This window comes from Bombina bombina, chromosome 11 (genome assembly GCF_027579735.1).
Source record: "Bombina bombina isolate aBomBom1 chromosome 11, aBomBom1.pri, whole genome shotgun sequence".
Lineage (NCBI taxonomy): Eukaryota > Metazoa > Chordata > Amphibia > Anura > Bombinatoridae > Bombina > Bombina bombina.
This window is the reverse complement of record NC_069509.1, coordinates 58,454,973-58,471,984: the sequence shown is the minus strand read 5'-3', so window position 1 is coordinate 58,471,984 and position 17,012 is coordinate 58,454,973. Positions and strand designations below refer to the sequence as shown.

Genomic DNA, 17,012 nt, shown 5'->3' with positions numbered 1-17,012 from the left:
TGATTATCCTGTTAATATAGAATGCATATATACTATAGAGGCTATCAATGTTTTGTCATGCTTTGTACATTTCGCATACCTCCAGTGGGTCCAGAGATTTTCTTTGCAGTTGTAGGAGTGCAGGGTCCTTGGGTTTTTCCAGAAGGATGTATGATGGTGGGTTTGGGTGAAACAGGGGGCTTTATGCTACGTTCTGGTGTCTGTGCTATGTGTTCTGTGCTATCCCGCCGTCCACCTGCACTCATCTCAGATACCGGTCGGCGCTTTACTGTGCCCATTCCATTTTGGTAAACAACCAGTGGCTCAGCACTACCAATGCCATCTTTGTCCCGTGGTTTTGGTCTGCGTTTGACAGTGTCTGACTCTGTGAGCAGAAACTTCACATCTCCAGAGCCCTGCCTTGCCTTCACCCTGCGTTTTAGGGTAATACTGGACTCTACAGTTGTTAGGTCCCCAATTTTACTAGACTCTGTTGATTGTGAGTCAGACTGTTCTGTCCTGGCCGGCCTTGACCGGTGTTTGACTGTTTGTTTGCGTTCTTCTGCAAAGGGAATAACATCTGAGGGACTACGGGGAGAGTCCGGGAGTTTTGATACCTCAGTGCGCTCCCTTCTAGCAGCAGCCACAAGTCCAGTCACTGGTCCACTAATGGTCCTACGGCGATTCACCACTTCACCATCTAGCCCTATAGCCTCTCTGTGCTTTACTCCAGCCACAGTGCCTGGATGTCGGTGAAGTTCAGGACTAGCTGGATGAGGAAGGAGGTGCATACAATATCCCTCAGAACCTCTTGGCCTTTGTCCAGAAATCGCCCTTGGCCCTCCTCCAATGGATGACAACTCCAGCATAGCAGCAATACTCTTTACACTGCCCGCACTCCCAGTGTCTATGATCCCCCCAAAGTCACTGGCCCTCCTCTGCTCACGATACCCCCCTCCTGCGGTGTCATCTGCAGATAGACCATCCCCAAGATTTGTCCCAGAGATGGCAGAGCTAGAACGTTTAGGGGGAGGGGGAGGTGGTCCTTTCTTCCTTGGGCGGACTGCAAAGGATTGGCTGCGATTTACATTCTTATCCCCCCCCGACTGTGCTCTCACTGAGTGGCTCCTACCAACACGTCTCTGCCCAGTCCCATAGGGACCTCCATCTATGACTAGTAGCTCCTCACGCTCCCCGTCTGAGCCATACCGGTTCAGACTGTGTGCACGTTTTTTTGGACGTCCTTGCTCCCCTCTGTCTCCTTCTCCTTCCTCCTCTTCTTCATCACTCCCAGCAGGTGGAAGGCACAATACAGGCACAGACACTGGCAGCACTGGTACTGCCTGTGCCAAGTGAGATGGTGTTCCTTCACCCTCTATTGGTTGTGGAAGAACATAGGCAAATCCTCTGTGTGTGGGAGATTGAGGCAAGGACCGGGGAGACATGGGACGGTCTGATGGTGGCAGAAGCTGGGGTGTTGGTTTTACCTTTGCAGTAGCCTGGGGGAAGCTCACTGCCTGTGGAGATGAGGGAGTTCCTTTTGTAGGTGTTTGAGGCGGAGTGTAAGTCTGACCTCCAGAAGGAGGGAATGACTGGCGGGGCTTTCCTGGCACAGGAGGAACACTTGCTCTCTTAATTGAGTGTCCTTGCCTAAGTGGCCTAGATTCTCTGACCACTTCATCCCTCTTTACATCATCTGTTAAGTACTCCTGGCTCTTTGACATAGCTGTACTCGGGCCCTTACTTCCATCTCCAAGGAGCTCTTGGGAGCTACTTATATGCCTGGCTCGACCACTAAGGCTACTTTCATGATGAAGTCTAGCCCCTGGAGGTCCTCTGTAGGAAGGCCCTTCTCTGTGGTGAGCCACATGGTTGTTCTGCTTCTCTAATCCATCAGGACCATCGCCAGTCATTGCAGCCTGCAACTCATCACTTAACTCACTATCCTGAAAGGTCTTCATTTTGGGGGACTGGCACTCTCCACTGTCAGGTGGAGGGGAATCAATGGACACTGTATCTGTGTTCTTCTGAGGTGGCCTCCTTCTCATGCTGCCTGATTCGTACTTGCCGTATTCTGACTTTTGGATCTCAGCCAGCTTCTTTACTGCCAGCATCAACTTCTTCTGGTGACCTAAGGATGTGAGAAGCCAAGAAGAAAAATGAGCAAAGGGTAAATATAGGCAAGAAGGTTCAAAGCGTTCTGATCAGATGTATTAACTTTCACTGCTCACGGGTTTTACGGAAATACATTTATGAGAGATAAAAAAAAACAAAAGATACATTACATTTACGTCTGAACTAAAAGACATAAGTATGAGGTCAATAATGAGTAGGCTCTAGAATTTCTTCCTATCCCTCTAGTGCTACTAAGTTTATAACTCCTGCAAAGCGGTTAAATACAGTTAACATCTGGTCCAGAGCACCAGTACACCACTGATCCTAAGCTGAACACTGGTTGGTGAGCCAATCATAAGTGGCATATGTATGTAGCCACCAATCACCACCGTGTCCTGCTCAGGAGCAGAATTGCAGTGCCAATATGGAGTGGATTTATATATATATATGTAACCCTTTTACAGGAAAGCAGTGCGGTTAACCAAGAAGCAGATCAGTTTCAAATCTTCAAATGGCAGTATGCATGTTTTATTACTAAGGGCTAGATTTATCAAGCCCCTGCGGCAGCAAGTTCTCACAAGAACTTGCTCGCCGCGATTTATCAAGCAGCGGTCACCAGACCGCTGCTTCCCTAACATCTTCGCCACATCTATTGTGGCGAAATTCAATCTCCTCGTCGAGTCCGACCGAGGAGATTGACAGCTCCTGCCCGCGCGTGATTGGCTGTGCGCGGGCAGGGGGCAGGATTGCACGCGAGCGCAAAATTGCGCTCGTGTGCAATGTTAATTACCTGCGGGTAATTGCGCCCCGCCACAGGCGAGCTGAGGCGTACAGGGGCGCGTATACGCGCCTCTGTACGCCTCAGGGTTGATAAATCTAGCCCTAAGCCTTTGCATCCTGGCCCTATAAATCCCTTGCTCAAGGCTGGTGTACATCAGATGGTACCTTACAGGCAGAGCCCTGTGTATTATCTGCACAATTGTATTTTTACTTATGTAACTCTGTACTAATGCACCTAATGTCATAGAATTGCACAAAAAAATCATTTTATAAACATACAACATTAATAATAACCTAGAACAATACAAAAAGGGACAGGCGTAACTGCGACTTACAGAATCAACTTTATTTAGTCAGACACCTGACCAGGGGCATCTTAAGGCCTAGGCCAACAAGGCCGGTGCCTAAGGCAGCAAATTTGTGAGCGGCAGCACATCTGCCCTATCCTCTCTCTAAAAGCCAGTACAGTGAGCCATAAAGTGCAGGCTTTTACAGAGAAGACAAGGCACGTGCGCTGATTAAGGTCGCTCTTCACAGGCAGTGCTCCTTTAACCCTTTGAGTGCTAAGCACTTTCCCACCTGGGTGCTAAGGTGATTTAAGGGTTTTTTTGTTTTTGTTTTTTACATTGAATTTTTTTTCTAACTTTTGTATTTATTTTTTTACAGATCCACCAGTTGTAAAGGTTAGGCGATTACCTTTCCAACGGTGGGTCTTGGGGGTCTGTAGCTGCTTATATGCCTGAGATACAGGCGTCTTAGCAGCATGCCCCTTTTCCCTATACTTTGTATTGTACATTTTTAATAAAGTTGCCTGGTGACATCATCACGTCATTACGCGTGAAGCCCCGGCGATGCCTGTCACTATGCATGTCCGATCGCCGGGGTAGGAGCGGGTTGGAGCCCCCAGATCTCCCTCAAGGTGGGAGAGTGCTAGCGACGGATCAGAGCCGTCGTTAGCACCAGAGTGGGAAAACTCTGCGACGGCTCAGAGTCGTTAGCACTCAAGGGGTTAAACCATTGCTTCATTTAGAGCCACCAGCATTTTTGCAGTGGGAGCGTACTTGGTGAGAAACTTCTTTCCCTCCCTTTTCTCCCCTCCCCTTCTTTTCTCTCCCTTCTCTCAGGGAGAAAATGGTATGAGACACATTCAATAAAACCCACCTGTATGCCAGAGTTTTGCTAGCCCATTTTCTTTTGAATTGTTATGAAAAAAAAATAATATATACATTTTACACACTGACCCAAAAAAATATTTTGGCCTAAAACCTTTATGGGTGGGGCAGCAGAATTTTGAGTGCCTAGGGCAGCACAAAACCTAAATATGCCACTGCACCTGACAATACATATTGCACTTACTGGATTAAAAAGAAAACACACAACACAACAACCCTTGTCTCCCGGCTGTGATCCTCCGTCTGATGGTTTTCACGGAACACTGTCAGTTTTTGTTGGGGATTCGCTTTAATCTCCTCAAGCAGGAATAGTACTCTACAGAGGAATACAGAGCGCATTATACCAACTCGAAACCCATGGGTGATCAGCTGGTCTGGGCGAGGAGATTAAAGGGACATTAAACCCAAAAATGTTCTTTCATGAGTCTAGAGAATACCATTTTAAAGAAATTTCCAATTTACTTCTATTATCTAATTTGCTTTATTCTTCAGATATCCTTTGATGAAGAAATAGCAATGCACATGGGTGAGCCAATCACAAGAGGCATCTATTTGCAGCCACCAATCAGCAGCTACTGATATGCTTTTCAGCAAAGGATAGCAAGAGAATGAAGCATATTAGATACTAGAAATAAATTAGAAAGTTGTTTAAAATGGCTTGCACTATCTAAATCATGAAAGAAAACATGTGGGTTTCATGTCCCTTTAAAGCGAATCCCCAACAGAAACTGACAGCGTTCCGTGAAAACCATCAGACGGAGGATCCCAGCCGGGAGACAAGGATTGTTGTATTGGAGCCTGTTTTCTTTTTAATCCAGTAAGTGCAATATGTATTGTCAGGTATCTGACTAAATACAGTTGATGCCATGAGTCGCGGTTGCACCTGTCCCTTTTTGCTGTATCCAGAGAACTGGACGTCTATCATGGTCCTGAAGAGGCGGCACGGGACTCACTACTGAAAAGAAAATTACATTAAAGGGACACCGTACCCAAAAATTTTCTTTCGTGATTCAGATTGAGCATGAAATTTTAAGCAACTTTCTAATTTACTCCTATTATCAAATTTTCTTCATTCTCTTGGTATCTTTATTTGAAATGCAAGAATGTAAGTTTAGATGCCGGCCCATTTTTGGTGAACAACCTGGGTTGTCCTTGCTGATTGGTGGATAAATCCATCCACCAATAAAAAAGTGCTGTCCAGAGTACTGAAACCAAAAAAAAAGCTTAGATGCCTTTTTTTTTCAAATAATGATAGCAAGAGAACGAAGAAAAATTGATAATAGGAGTAAATTAGAAAGTTGCTTAAAATTGCATGCTTTATCTGAATTACAAAAGAAAAAATTTGGGTACAGTGTCCCTTTAAGTCACCTTTCACTACGAGTGGATGAAAGAATTTATAAAGGTGACTTTTATCTCCACTGGATGGTGATATCATTTAATACATTTCTTACGTATTATTATGATACATTGTTTTAAAGTCTATTAGAAATATATAATATATTTTATACTTTTTATGATTTTTTTTTCCTTTTTTACAAAGTGGTGTATTTTGCCCTGTTTTAATTTACATTCACAGCATCTTACTGCACTACAACATAGATTGCTGTGTGTTGTTCTTATAAAGCTATATGATAGACATGTGCGATTCGGTTCGGTTCGGAAAATTCGGCGATTTGGATCGAACCGAATTTCCGAATTAAAATTTTGCCGAATTTTCCGAATCGAACCGAATCGAATCGATTCGTAAATTCGGATGGCCATTGGATTACACTAGTATTATACAGTATGTTAGGTTAACACCTAATATACAGTATAATACTAGTCTAATCCCACCTAACACTTACTAAATTGCCGAATTTACGAATCGAACCGAATCCAGACGAATTTCTTTGAATCCGAATGAATCCGAAACGAATCAATTCAAAATTTTCCGAATTCGAATCGATCCGAACCGAACTTCGAAAAATTCCGAATCGATCCGAACCAAACCGAATTTTTTCGCCATGCACATGTCTACTATATTAATAATAACCTGTTGAGATCCCTTAAAAGCATTGTATGCCTAGAAGCAAGGTGTATTGGTTATGGATAACATAATTCATCATTTTGCTCTTCTTATTACTGTGTGTATTTGAATTTATTTCATTATTTATTTTGCCCCTCTCTCGTGTAATTTAGTTCTGAAAATTTTGGATTTTCGAACTGTCTAAGCTGGAAATTCCCCCCTGCAGACATTTCAAGGATAAACCTGCTACTTTACTTTCCCAAACTAGCTGTAGCAGATAAGTATTACTAAACGTAGGGTATAGTTTAGATATTTACAAACAATTGCAGCAAACAGGATGTTTATTTGTTTAAAAAAAAGTTTAGACTTGGCTGATCTATAGCAGTGATGGCTAAACTTGGTAGCCCTCATGTTTCAGAGCTAGACTGCAGAGCACCTAAGCATCATGGGAAATGTATTTCCGAAACATCTGGGGTGCCAAAGTTATCACTTTTCTAGAGGCACAAAACAAAAACAGAATTTATGTTTACCTGATAAATTTCTTTCTCCAACGGTGTGTCCGGTCCACGGCGTCATCCTTACTTGTGGGATATTCTCTTCCCCAACAGGAAATGGCAAAGAGCCCAGCAAAGCTGGTCACATGATCCCTCCTAGGCTCCGCCTACCCCAGTCATTCGACCGACGTTAAGGAGGAATAATTGCATAGGAGAAACCATATGGTACCGTGGTGACTGTAGTTAAAGAAAATAAAATATCAGACCTGATTAAAAAAACCAGGGCGGGCCGTGGACCGGACACACCGTTGGAGAAAGAAATTTATCAGGTAAACATAAATTCTGTTTTCTCCAACATAGGTGTGTCCGGTCCACGGCGTCATCCTTACTTGTGGGAACCAATACCAAAGCTTTAGGACACGGATGAAGGGAGGGAGCAAATCAGGTCACCTAAATGGAAGGCACCACGGCTTGCAAAACCTTTCTCCCAAAAATAGCCTCAGAAGAAGCAAAAGTATCAAACTTGTAAAATTTGGTAAAAGTGTGCAGTGAAGACCAAGTCGCTGCCCTACATATCTGATCAACAGAAGCCTCGTTCTTGAAGGCCCATGTGGAAGCCACAGCCCTAGTGGAATGAGCTGTGATTCTTTCGGGAGGCTGCCGTCCAGCAGTCTCGTAAGCCAATCTGATGATGCTTTTAATCCAAAAAGAGAGAGAGGTAGAAGTTGCTTTTTGACCTCTCCTTTTACCTGAATAAACAACAAACAAGGAAGATGTTTGTCTAAAATCCTTTGTAGCATCTAAATAGAATTTTAGAGCGCGAACGACATCCAAATTGTGCAACAAACGTTCCTTCTTTGAAACTGGTTTTGGACACAGAGAAGGTACGATAATCTCCTGGTTAATGTTTTTGTTAGAAACAACTTTTGGAAGAAAACCAGGTTTAGTACGTAAAACCACCTTATCTGCATGGAACACCAGATAAGGAGGAGAACACTGCAGAGCAGATAATTCTGAGACTCTTCTAGCAGAAGAAATCGCAACTAAAAACAAAACTTTCCAAGATAATAACTTAATATCAACGGAATGTAAGGGTTCAAACGGAACCCCCTGAAGAACTGAAAGAACTAAATTGAGACTCCAAGGAGGAGTCAAAGGTTTGTAAACAGGCTTGATTCTAACCAGAGCCTGAACAAAGGCTTGAACATCTGGCACAGCTGCCAGCTTTTTGTGAAGTAATACCGACAAGGCAGAAATCTGTCCCTTCAGGGAACTTGCAGATAATCCTTTTTCCAATCCTTCTTGAAGGAAGGATAGAATCCTAGGAATCTTAACCTTGTCCCAAGGGAATCCTTTTAGATTCACACCAAGAGATATATTTTTTCCAAATTTTGTGGTAAATCTTTCTAGTCACAGGCTTTCTGGCCTGAACAAGAGTATCGATCACAGAATCTGAGAATCCTCGCTTCGATAAAATCAAGCGTTCAATCTCCAAGCAGTCAGCTGGAGTGAAGCCAGATTCGGATGTTCGAACGGACCCTGAACAAGAAGGTCTCGTCTCAAAGGTAGCTTCCAAGGTGGAGCCGATGACATATTCACCAGATCTGCATACCAAGTCCTGCGTGGCCACGCAGGAGCTATCAAGATCACCGACGCCCTCTCCTGCTTGATCCTGGCTATCAGCCTGGGGATGAGAGGAAATGGCGGGAACACATAAGCTAGTTTGAAGGTCCAAGGTGCTACTAGTGCATCCACTAGAGCCGCCTTGGGATCCCTGGATCTGGCCCCGTAGCAAGGAACTTTGAAGTTCTGACGAGAGGCCATCAGATCCATGTCTGGAATGCCCCACAGGTGAGTGACTTGGGCAAAGATTTCCGGATGGAGTTCCCACTCCCCCGGATGCAATGTCTGCCGACTCAGAAAATCCGCTTCCCAATTTTCCACTCCTGGGATGTGGATAGCAGACAGGTGGCAGGAGTGAGACTCCGCCCAAAGAATAATTTTGGTTACTTCTTCCATCGCTAGGGAACTCCTTGTTCCCCCCTGATGGTTGATGTACGCAACAGTCATCATGTTGTCTGATTGAAACCGTATGAACCTGGTCCTCGCAAGCTGGGGCCAGGCCTGGAGCGCATTGAATATCGCTCTCAGTTCCAGAATATTTATCGGTAGAAGAGATTCTTCCCGAGACCAAAGACCCTGAGCTGTCAGGGATCCCCAGACCGCGCCCCAGCCTATCAGACTGGCGTCGGTCGTGACAATGACCCACTCTGGTCTGTGGAACATCATCCCTTGAGACAGATTGTCCAGGGACAGCCACCAACGGAGTGAGTCTCTGGTCCTCTGATTTACTTGTATCTTCGGAGACAAGTCTGTATAGTCCCCATTCCACTGACTGAGCATGCACAGTTGTAATGGTCTTAGATGAATGCGCGCAAAAGGAACTATGTCCATCGCCGCCACCATCAACCCGATCACTTCCATGCACTGAGCTATGGAAGGAAGAGGAACGGAATGAAGTATCCGACAAGAGTCCAGAAGCTTTGTTTTTCTGGCCTCCGTTAGAAAGATCCTCATTTCTAAGGAGTCTATAATTGTTCCCAAGAAGGGAACCCTTGTTGACGGGGATAGAGAACTCTTTTCCACGTTCACTTTCCAGCCGTGAGATCTGAGAAAGGCCAGGACAATGTCCGTGTGAGCCTTTGCTTGAGGAAGGGACGACGCTTGAATCAGAATGTCGTCCAGGTAAGGTACTACTGCAATGCCCCTTGGTCTTAGCACCGCTAGAAGGGACCCTAGTACCTTTGTGAAAATCCTTGGAGCAGTGGCTAATCCGAAAGGAAGCGCCACGAACTGGTAATGTTTGTCCAGGAATGCAAACCTTAGGAACCGATGATGTTCCTTGTGGATAGGAATATGTAGATACGCATCCTTTAAATCCACCGTGGTCATAAATTGACCTTCCTGGATGGAAGGAAGGATAGTTCGAATGGTTTCCATCTTGAACGATGGGACCTTGAGAAATTTGTTTAAGATCTTGAGATCTAGGATTGGTCTGAACGTTCCCTCTTTTTTGGGAACTATGAACAGATTGGAGTAGAACCCCATCCCTTGTTCTCTTAATGGAACAGGATGAATCACTCCCATTTTTAACAGGTCTTCTACACAATGTAAGAACGCCTGTCTTTTTATGTGGTCTGAAGACAACTGCGACTTGTGGAACCTCCCCCTTGGGGGAAGTCCCTTGAATTCCAGAAGATAACCCTGGGAGACTATTTCTAGCGCCCAAGGATCCAGAACATCTCTTGCCCAAGCCTGAGCGAAGAGAGAGAGTCTGCCCCCCACCAGATCCGGTCCCGGATCGGGGGCCAATATTTCATGCTGTCTTGGTAGCAGTGGCAGGTTTCTTGGCCTGCTTTCCCTTGTTCCAGCCTTGCATTGGTCTCCAAGCTGGCTTGGCCTGAGAAGTATTACCCTCTTGCTTAGAGGACGTAGCACCTTGGGCTGGTCCGTTTTTACGAAAGGGACGAAAATTAGGTCTATTTTTTGCCTTGAAGGGCCGATCCTGAGGAAGGGCGTGGCCCTTACCCCCAGTGATATCAGAGATAATCTCTTTCAAGTCAGGACCAAACAGCGTTTTCCCCTTGAAAGGAATGTTTAGTAGCTTGTTCTTGGAAGACGCATCAGCCGACCAAGATTTCAACCAAAGCGCTCTGCGCGCCACAATAGCAAACCCAGAGTTCTTAGCCGCTAACTTAGCCAATTGCAAAGAGGCGTCTAGAGTGAAAGAATTAGCCAATTTGAGAGCATTGATTCTGTCCATAATCTCCTCATAAGGAGGAGAGTCACTATCGAGCACCTTAAGCAGTTCATCAAACCAGAAATATGCGGCTGTAGTGACAGGGACAATGCATGAAATGGGTTGTAGAAGGTAACCCTGCTGAACAAACATCTTTTTAAGCAAACCTTCTAATTTTTTATCCATAGGATCTTTGAAAGCACAACTATCCTCTATGGGAATAGTGGTGCGTTTGTTTAAAGTAGAAACCGCTCCCTCGACCTTGGGGACTGACTGCCATAAGTCCTTTCTGGGGTCGACCATAGGAAACAATTTTTTAAATATGGGGGGAGGGACGAAAGGAATACCGGGCCTTTCCCATTCTTTATTAACAATGTCCGCCACCCGCTTGGGTATAGGAAAAGCTTCTGGGAGCCCCGGCACCTCTAGGAACTTGTCCATTTTACATAGTTTCTCTGGGATGACTAAATTTTCACAATCATCCAGAGTGGATAATACCTCCTTAAGCAAAATGCGGAGATGTTCCAATTTAAATTTAAATGTAATCACATCAGATTCAGCCTGCTGAGAAATGTTCCCTAAATCAGTAATTTCTCCCTCAGACAAAACCTCCCTGGCCCCCTCAGATTGGGTTAGGGGCCCTTCAGAGATATTAATATCAGCGTCGTCATGCTCTTCAGTAACTAAAACAGAGCAGCCACTGTTACGGTTGCCTCCAGGCTGGCTGGAAGTTGGACCGTAGAAAAGGATGCTCCTAGCGCTCACCAAGGAATCATCAGCACCATAGTCAGCAATCCCTGTAGTGATATTAGCTGAAGCTGTCCCCTACAAACATGAGTCAAAGCTGCAAGTTAGAGGGACAGAAAATAGGTCTGATGTGCTGGAGCACACAGCCTCCTTTTTATTGAGGTTACATGCAAACAGGACACTCTCAGGGGGAGGCATAAAATCCCCCATCACACATTTGATATTAGATAGAGAGACACTCCCTTTGACAGGCCACAACATTTACTTCAGCAGATAACATTACACACAATAAAACAATGCAGTCCACCTTATCAATACTAGTCTGATTAGACAATGGGAAAGTTGATCACTAAACCTAATTAGAGCTAATCCCAGCAGACTTGTATGTAGAATAGGTTTCTTGAAGCTGAACAAAATTTAACTCTTAATGGCACACAATGAAACTGAACCAAGTGGGAGAAAGCCAGGGACAAGTCATTTCACAGGTCTGGGGACATAGTCTTAAAGGGGGCATTGTTCACCAGAGTCACAATATGTCCCCAGACGTTTCCCAAAGGGCCACACACACCCAACAAAAGTCAATATACTCTCAGGGGCACAATCTTCCAGGGGCCATAGTCATGAGGAAGGAGGCTGGCAAATAGGCTTCTCCAAAATCCAGGGAAGCAGGGCAACCTTCCATTTAAAGGGCCAGTCACAAATAGCAGTTTGTAACATATCTCCCCTTTTGGAGGGAGACTAACAAGGCACCTGACCTTCTGTCGGTCAGTGCCTAAGTTAGTCTCGCAACCCACCCACAAATAAACACTAGCAGCAAAGCAGCCCCCCCACAACAAGTAGCACTGGCCTGTAGGTTCCAGGTTATAGGATGAAAGTGTAGCATCCTCTGCCTTCCTGGCGCAGCTGTGCAAATAGCTGATGGTACTTGGGGGGCAGAAGCCAGCGGCACTCTGCCCTGGTGCCAGCGCTTCTGCTGGGGTGAGGGGTTTGCAGGCCAGTCCTGTAACAAGGGGGTCTGTAGGGCAGAGGCCAGCAGCGCTCTGTTCTGATGCCAGCTCTTCTGCTGGGGGAATTGGGGCATAGTCCTGCCCGGTGGCAAAGGGAACGTGGGGGTCAGTGGGGGTTAACATCTCCACTGTTAACCCTGGGCCCAAGTTAGGAGTTAGCTGGGGAGGGGGAGATTGGCTTACCTCCTCCTCCTGATACTCCGGTGGCCGTTGGGAAGGGAGGTCGATGCTCTCCGCTTCCTGTGGAACATGCTGCGGCTGGGGAGAGAGACCGGTTGTCTCCTCTCCCTGGAAGGCACACTCCGGCTGGGGAGGGAGGTCGATGCTCTCCCCTCCCTGTAGCTGGGTCTGTCGCTGGGGATCTGGGCCACCTGCCCAGCATCCCTGTAGGGCCGGTAGAGAGACTGCGGTCCCATCTCCACCTGCCTGCTGGGGGTCCTCCCAGGACCAGTCTATGAGGCCTGCTGCCTCTGGTATCTCTGGCTGGGGAAGGGGACTGGTTGTCTCTTCCCTCTGCACAGTATACTGCCGCTGGGGAGGGAGGTCGCTGCTCTCCTCTCCCTGTAACTCTGGCTGCCGCTGGGAAGGGAGGTCGTTGCTCTCCGCTCCCTGTGACTCACTTTCTCGCTGGAGACCAGGTGTCCAGACCCTCAAACTCCACAGTTGGCGCTCAAAGGCTCGTGCCGCTTTGTTCTCCGTATCCAATTCCCGGATGATGCGACTGACTACCTCCTGTGCAGGGTCTGGACCATATTGGACTAGCCGCCTCTTTACCTCTGGAACGAAATCCGCGCCCTCATAGCGACGGATCAGGTTGAGGTGCTCTTCACAGGGTTCTGAATAGTGTCTTGTCAGCTCCATGCTGCTGTAGGTAGGGACGCTGCGCAGTGGCTAGCGTTGCCCTCAATAACTCTCCTACGATACCAGTGCTGTTGTGGTGCTGCTCCTTGCGCTAGGACGCCAATCCCACCGCTGCCGCCAAATGTTACGGTTGCCTCCAGGCTGGCTGGAAGTTGGACCGTAGAAAAGGATGCTCCTAGCGCTCACCAAGGAATCATCAGCACCATAGTCAGCAATCCCTGTAGTGATATTAGCTGAAGCTGTCCCCTACAAACATGAGTCAAAGCTGCAAGTTAGAGGGACAGAAAATAGGTCTGATGTGCTGGAGCACACAGCCTCCTTTTTATTGAGGTTACATGCAAACAGGACACTCTCAGGGGGAGGCATAAAATCCCCCATCACACATTTGATATTAGATAGAGAGACACTCCCTTTGACAGGCCACAACATTTACTTCAGCAGATAACATTACACACAATAAAACAATGCAGTCCACCTTATCAATACTAGTCTGATTAGACAATGGGAAAGTTGATCACTAAACCTAATTAGAGCTAATCCCAGCAGACTTGTATGTAGAATAGGTTTCTTGAAGCTGAACAAAATTTAACTCTTAATGGCACACAATGAAACTGAACCAAGTGGGAGAAAGCCAGGGACAAGTCATTTCACAGGTCTGGGGACATAGTCTTAAAGGGGGCATTGTTCACCAGAGTCACAATATGTCCCCAGACGTTTCCCAAAGGGCCACACACACCCAACAAAAGTCAATATACTCTCAGGGGCACAATCTTCCAGGGGCCATAGTCATGAGGAAGGAGGCTGGCAAATAGGCTTCTCCAAAATCCAGGGAAGCAGGGCAACCTTCCATTTAAAGGGCCAGTCACAAATAGCAGTTTGTAACAGCCACGCTTACGCTGACAAGGGTTCATTTTGGCTAAAATGTTTTTGACAGAATTATCCATTACAGCCGTTAATTGTTGCATAGTAAGGAGTATTGGCGCGCTAGATGTACTAGGGGCCTCCTGAGTGGGCAAGACTCGTGTAGACGAAGGAGGGAATGATGCAGTACCATGCTTACTCCCCTCACTTGAGGAATCATCTTGGGCATCATTGTCATTATCACATAAATCACATTTATTTAAATGAATAGGAATTCTGGCTTCCCCACATTCAGAACACAGTCTATCTGGTAGTTCAGACATGTTAAACAGGCATAAACTTGATCAGAAAGTACAAAAAACGTTTTAAAATAAAACCGTTACTGTCACTTTAAATTTTAAACTGAACACACTTTATTACTGCAATTGCGAAAAAACATGAAGGAATTGTTCAAAATTCACCAAATTTTCACCACAGCGTCTTAAAGCCTTGAAAATATTGCACACCAATTTTGGAAGCTTTAACCCTTAAAATAACGGAACCGGAGCCGTTTTAAGCTTTAAACCCCTTTACAGTCCCTGGTATCTGCTTTGCTGAGACCCAACCAAACCCAAAGGGGAATACGATACCAAATGACGCCTTCAGAAGTCTTTTATAAGTATCCGAGCTCCTCTCACATGCGACTGCATGCCATGCCTCTCAAAAACAAGTGCGCAACACCGGCGCGAAAATGAGACTCTGCCTATGCTTTGGGAAAGCCCCTAAAGAATAAGGTGTCTAAAACAGTGCCTGCCGATATTATTAAATCAAAATACCCAGAATAAATGATTCCTCAAGGCTAAATAAGTGTTAATATCAATCGATTTAGCCCAAAAAAAGTCTACAGTTTAAATAAGCCCTTGTGAAGCCCTTATTTACAATCGTAATAAACATGGCTTACCGGATCCCATAGGGAAAATGACAGCTTCCAGCATTACATCGTCTTGTTAGAATGTGTCATACCTCAAGCAGCAAGAGACTGCAAACTGTTCCCCCAACTGAAGTTAATTGCTCTCAACAGTCCTGTGTGGAACAGCCATGGATTTTAGTTACGGTTGCTAAAATCATTTTCCTCATACAAACAGAATTCTTCATCTCTTTTCTGTTTCTGAGTAAATAGTACGTACCAGCACTATTTGAAAATAACAAACTCTTGATTGAATAATGAAAAACTACAGTTAAACACTAAAAAACTCTAAGCCATCTCCGTGGAGATGTTGCCTGTACAACGGCAAAGAGAATGACTGGGGTAGGCGGAGCCTAGGAGGGATCATGTGACCAGCTTTGCTGGGCTCTTTGCCATTTCCTGTTGGGGAAGAGAATATCCCACAAGTAAGGATGACGCCGTGGACCGGACACACCTATGTTGGAGAAAGTGTCTTGTAATTACAAACTGTTTACAGTCCCTTTAAAAGAGATAGGGAAATACAAATTAAAAATTCACGATTCCATACCAATAAAAAAAAACAAAAAAACTTACAATTACAATTTACTTTTGTCATCAAATTTGCTGCCTTGTCTTGTTATACTTTGTTAAAATGTAGCTCATTTCTTTAGAGCATACTGAGGTAGGTTTAAGAGTGTGCACGTTTAAAGAGAACTATTAAGCAGGGCACTCTATGGATATCTGCAATACATTTGATTTTTTCCCCCGTATGCGCTGACTCATGAAAGTTTAATTCTGATTTCCATGTCTCATTAAAGGGACAGTAAACACCTTGTATTTACAACACATTTTTGTGATGCTAAACAATAACATATCAACCAAGTCATAACATTTTTTAAAACAAATTAACATACTTTTTACTGCAGTTTTTTTTTTAAAAAAGCCAAACACCGCCCCCCACCATTTGCCTTATTTGGAGGAGCCAATCTGGGCTTCAGTCTGCAGACAACAATGCTAATCACCATCATAAAGTTAGTATAAAGTACATTGTTTTGCAATTGTATCAGTTAAAGCAAATTAGGGACAGATATGTATCAGAGTTCGCCTTGATATTTCAGCAGGGTGCATATCAAGTTAAGAGAATTAGAAATTGCTGAATTTCAGAGCTAAGTTACACGAAAAAGGGGCAAAAAAATACTGAAAATATAATGAAGTTGCTTCATTACACATAACTAAATATTTAATATAAAAATATCAAGCCGTTTACTGCCCCTTTAAAGAAACACTAAGGTCAAATTAAACTTTCATGACTCAGACAGTTTTAAGAGATTTTCCAATTTACTTCCATCTTTTTATGTGCATACTCTCTGAGGCACCAGCTCCTACTGAGCATGTGCAAGAGTTTACAGTGAATACGTATTTGAGTATGTAATTGGCTAATGGCTGTCACATGATACAGGGGGCCGGCACATTAAAGTAACTTTTGAAATTTGTCAGAAAAAAATTGACCTGCTCATTATCTTTTTATTCTGTACTTGTTGGCAATGCTCCCTCTAAGGCCAGATTTAGTGAGCGGCCAAGCAGTGACTGCCTTGTGTAGTGTTTGCTAATTGCAGGGTGTGGTTAACTAATTAACTGTTTCACTGCTGGGCTGCTCACAAAATCTGTGATAGTAGCAGAAAATGGGAAAAAAAATTTTTAATTGCACACTATCTGAATCAATAAAGTTCAAATTTGATTTTAATGTTCTTTTAAATGGACACTAACAACTATATTCAGAAATATCACATCTAACAATATTTTGTCCATTTAAATATCATTAAAAAAGTGGGAAAAACAACTTTTTCATAGTCAGAAATTTGAGTCTCAGCTGAAACAAATATTTGCTAAACATAAAGATAAAAAAATACCCATTAAATATATGCAACAACAACCAGAAATAATATACACGATCTATCAAACATGGATTCAACTCCTTTCTATGAGGGCATATCTAAGTAGGCTCAGGAGAGTGCATGTGACTTGAGCACTATGTAAATAATATTGATACAAACAGCTTTAGAAAAGCTTATAAAACAAATTAATCTACAAATTCCCCCCTACAGACTTTAATGGTGAATTGTATAGAAAATGAATCGATAAATGTTTCTAAAGAATTGTGACTTACCACATTCTAACAAACACTGCTGCTCTATAGTGCTCAAGAAACGTGCATGCTCCTGAGGCTACCTCAGTATGCTCTCATGTAAAGCAGCTATGTTTTGGGA

General features: G+C 44.5%; 1 protein-coding gene across 1 annotated transcript in view; it reads right to left on the bottom strand.

Moving 5' to 3' along the window:
- The window catches only part of CASKIN1 (CASK interacting protein 1), a 444,510-nt gene that overhangs the window by 23,360 nt on the left and 404,138 nt on the right, over window positions 1-17,012 (bottom strand). The window contains exon 19 of the mRNA XM_053694420.1: window positions 80-2,110. Coding sequence (XP_053550395.1) covers window positions 80-2,110 — 2,031 coding nt within the window. The remainder of the gene's footprint in view (window positions 1-79; window positions 2,111-17,012) is intronic.